The 1,775-nt window shown below is 34.2% G+C and overlaps 1 protein-coding gene across 1 annotated transcript in view; it reads right to left on the bottom strand.

Annotated features, from left to right (window-relative positions):
• The window catches only part of LOC101854790 (cadherin-related family member 2), a gene marked incomplete in the record, with an annotated part of 31,674 nt that overhangs the window by 10,660 nt on the left and 19,239 nt on the right, over window positions 1–1,775 (bottom strand). The window contains 1 exon segment of the mRNA XM_035969328.1: window positions 204–276. Coding sequence (XP_035825221.1) covers window positions 204–276 — 73 coding nt within the window.

The raw sequence follows: 1,775 nt of genomic DNA, 5'->3' as shown, positions 1-1,775 counted from the left end.
GGGGGGGAGAGAGAAGGGGGGATAGAGAGGTGAGAGAGAGACATAAATAATGAGACAGAAACAGAGACAGAGAGAAAAAGAAAGGGGGGTGAAGGGTAAATAGGTTATAGAGGAGAAAGTAGAACAACGGATAAAGAAAACAAACGATCTTTGGAAAGATGGAGCGATTAAAGGAGAGAAAATACAATCATACAGGTACACACCTGTAGACCAACACGTTGTTCTGCTCACGGGCCGAGTCGTCGTCATCAGCTGAGATAGTTCCCAGAACGCTGCCTGAAATGAACAATTTTGTAATAATATTTTGTGTCACAGCGCAGTTAAATCAGGCGCTCGGCAATTTTTGGGCGTAAGATGATATTGGTATCATCTGAAAGCTGATTTATTTTCCTTACTTTCAATGAAATAGATATCCATCTAGCTTGAATAGAATTCGAGATATTTACGATTGAAGAAGGTGGGGTAGCCTGGTTTCAGTGGTTACATTAAAAAGAAAATGGCCGCCAAAATTTGGTAACTTCAATAGCTTAAAAGTCCTTGAAAAATGAAAATTACATATTTTATGTCTTTGTCCCAAGGTTTTAGTAAAATTTACCTGGAAATGTGTTTTCATATTAACATAAAAGGTGTTGAGCCAAAAAGCAAAATTTCGATAAAAACTACCAAACTGGTGGAAAAATGCTTTTTTTCTCAGATTTCATTATTTTGACGAGCGTCAGATTTGACCACAATGTCTCACATATGTGAAGCGTGCTGACAAACTGGATTACTTCTCTGTTTCAACCCTTATGGTAATGGATACACCACGCTTATAGGTGAAGTTCTTACTATTTATAAGTATGGAATAATAAAAGACAGGTTATAGTTAAAGAATGTGGCATAAATAGAAAATCTATAAATTTGACCCTAATGTCAATTTTTGGCCACAATCTCCATCTGTGGATTACGATAAGTAAATCATTATGTTAGCACTCCTCATGTATCATCTTTTTGAATTACAAATTATACATAATTATTATTGTTATGACTTCGACAATTCTTCCCTCAAAATAATCTGAGTACGATTTCAGAGGGCAGACGTTGCGGATTTTTAAAAAATGAAGTGCTTTAGTTTATCTTCTGGTTTGTGATACATTTTATGTGAGATGTTGTGTAACTGATAGCTTGTAAACTTTTATATTTATATTGGTTTAAAAAAATAGAATATACGAATTGAATTGTATGTCTACATTCGTTTGTTTGTTTGCTGTTGTCTTTTTTTACCTTTCCTGTAAACCACAGACAATTCCCAACAGGAACGAGAAAGTATTTTATCGTATCTTACATGGTATGTCACTCAATCCGCATTGGTCCCGACAGGCATGATCGTGGTAGCCCACCTCCTTAAGGATCTAAATTGTGTCGATTGGGCTCAGCTGTAAAGCTTCCAAAAATAACAATATCAAAGACATTAAACTAAAAATAAATAAATCAGTAACTGTAATATTATACGGTCTCATTACAAAAGCAAAAAAGAACAAAAAACCAAACAGATTAAAATGTTTACCTCCTAAAAAAACAACAAACCCCAACCCAACAAAAAACAACAACAACTCATCAACAATCATTATTATTTCAGAAACGAAAGTTCCATCTACAGTAGCATTAACCAATAAAACTCACACACAGACACAAAAAACAAACAAACAAAAAAACAAAACAAGTAATAATCATACAAGTTGCAATAACAATAAATAAAATGTCAGAACCTTCAATTTAACAACAACCCTTCCAAC

This window comes from Aplysia californica, unplaced genomic scaffold (genome assembly GCF_000002075.1).
Source record: "Aplysia californica isolate F4 #8 unplaced genomic scaffold, AplCal3.0 scaffold00137, whole genome shotgun sequence".
In the NCBI taxonomy this organism is placed as follows: Eukaryota; Metazoa; Mollusca; class Gastropoda; order Aplysiida; family Aplysiidae; genus Aplysia; species Aplysia californica.
This window is presented reverse-complemented; position numbering and strand designations above follow the sequence as displayed.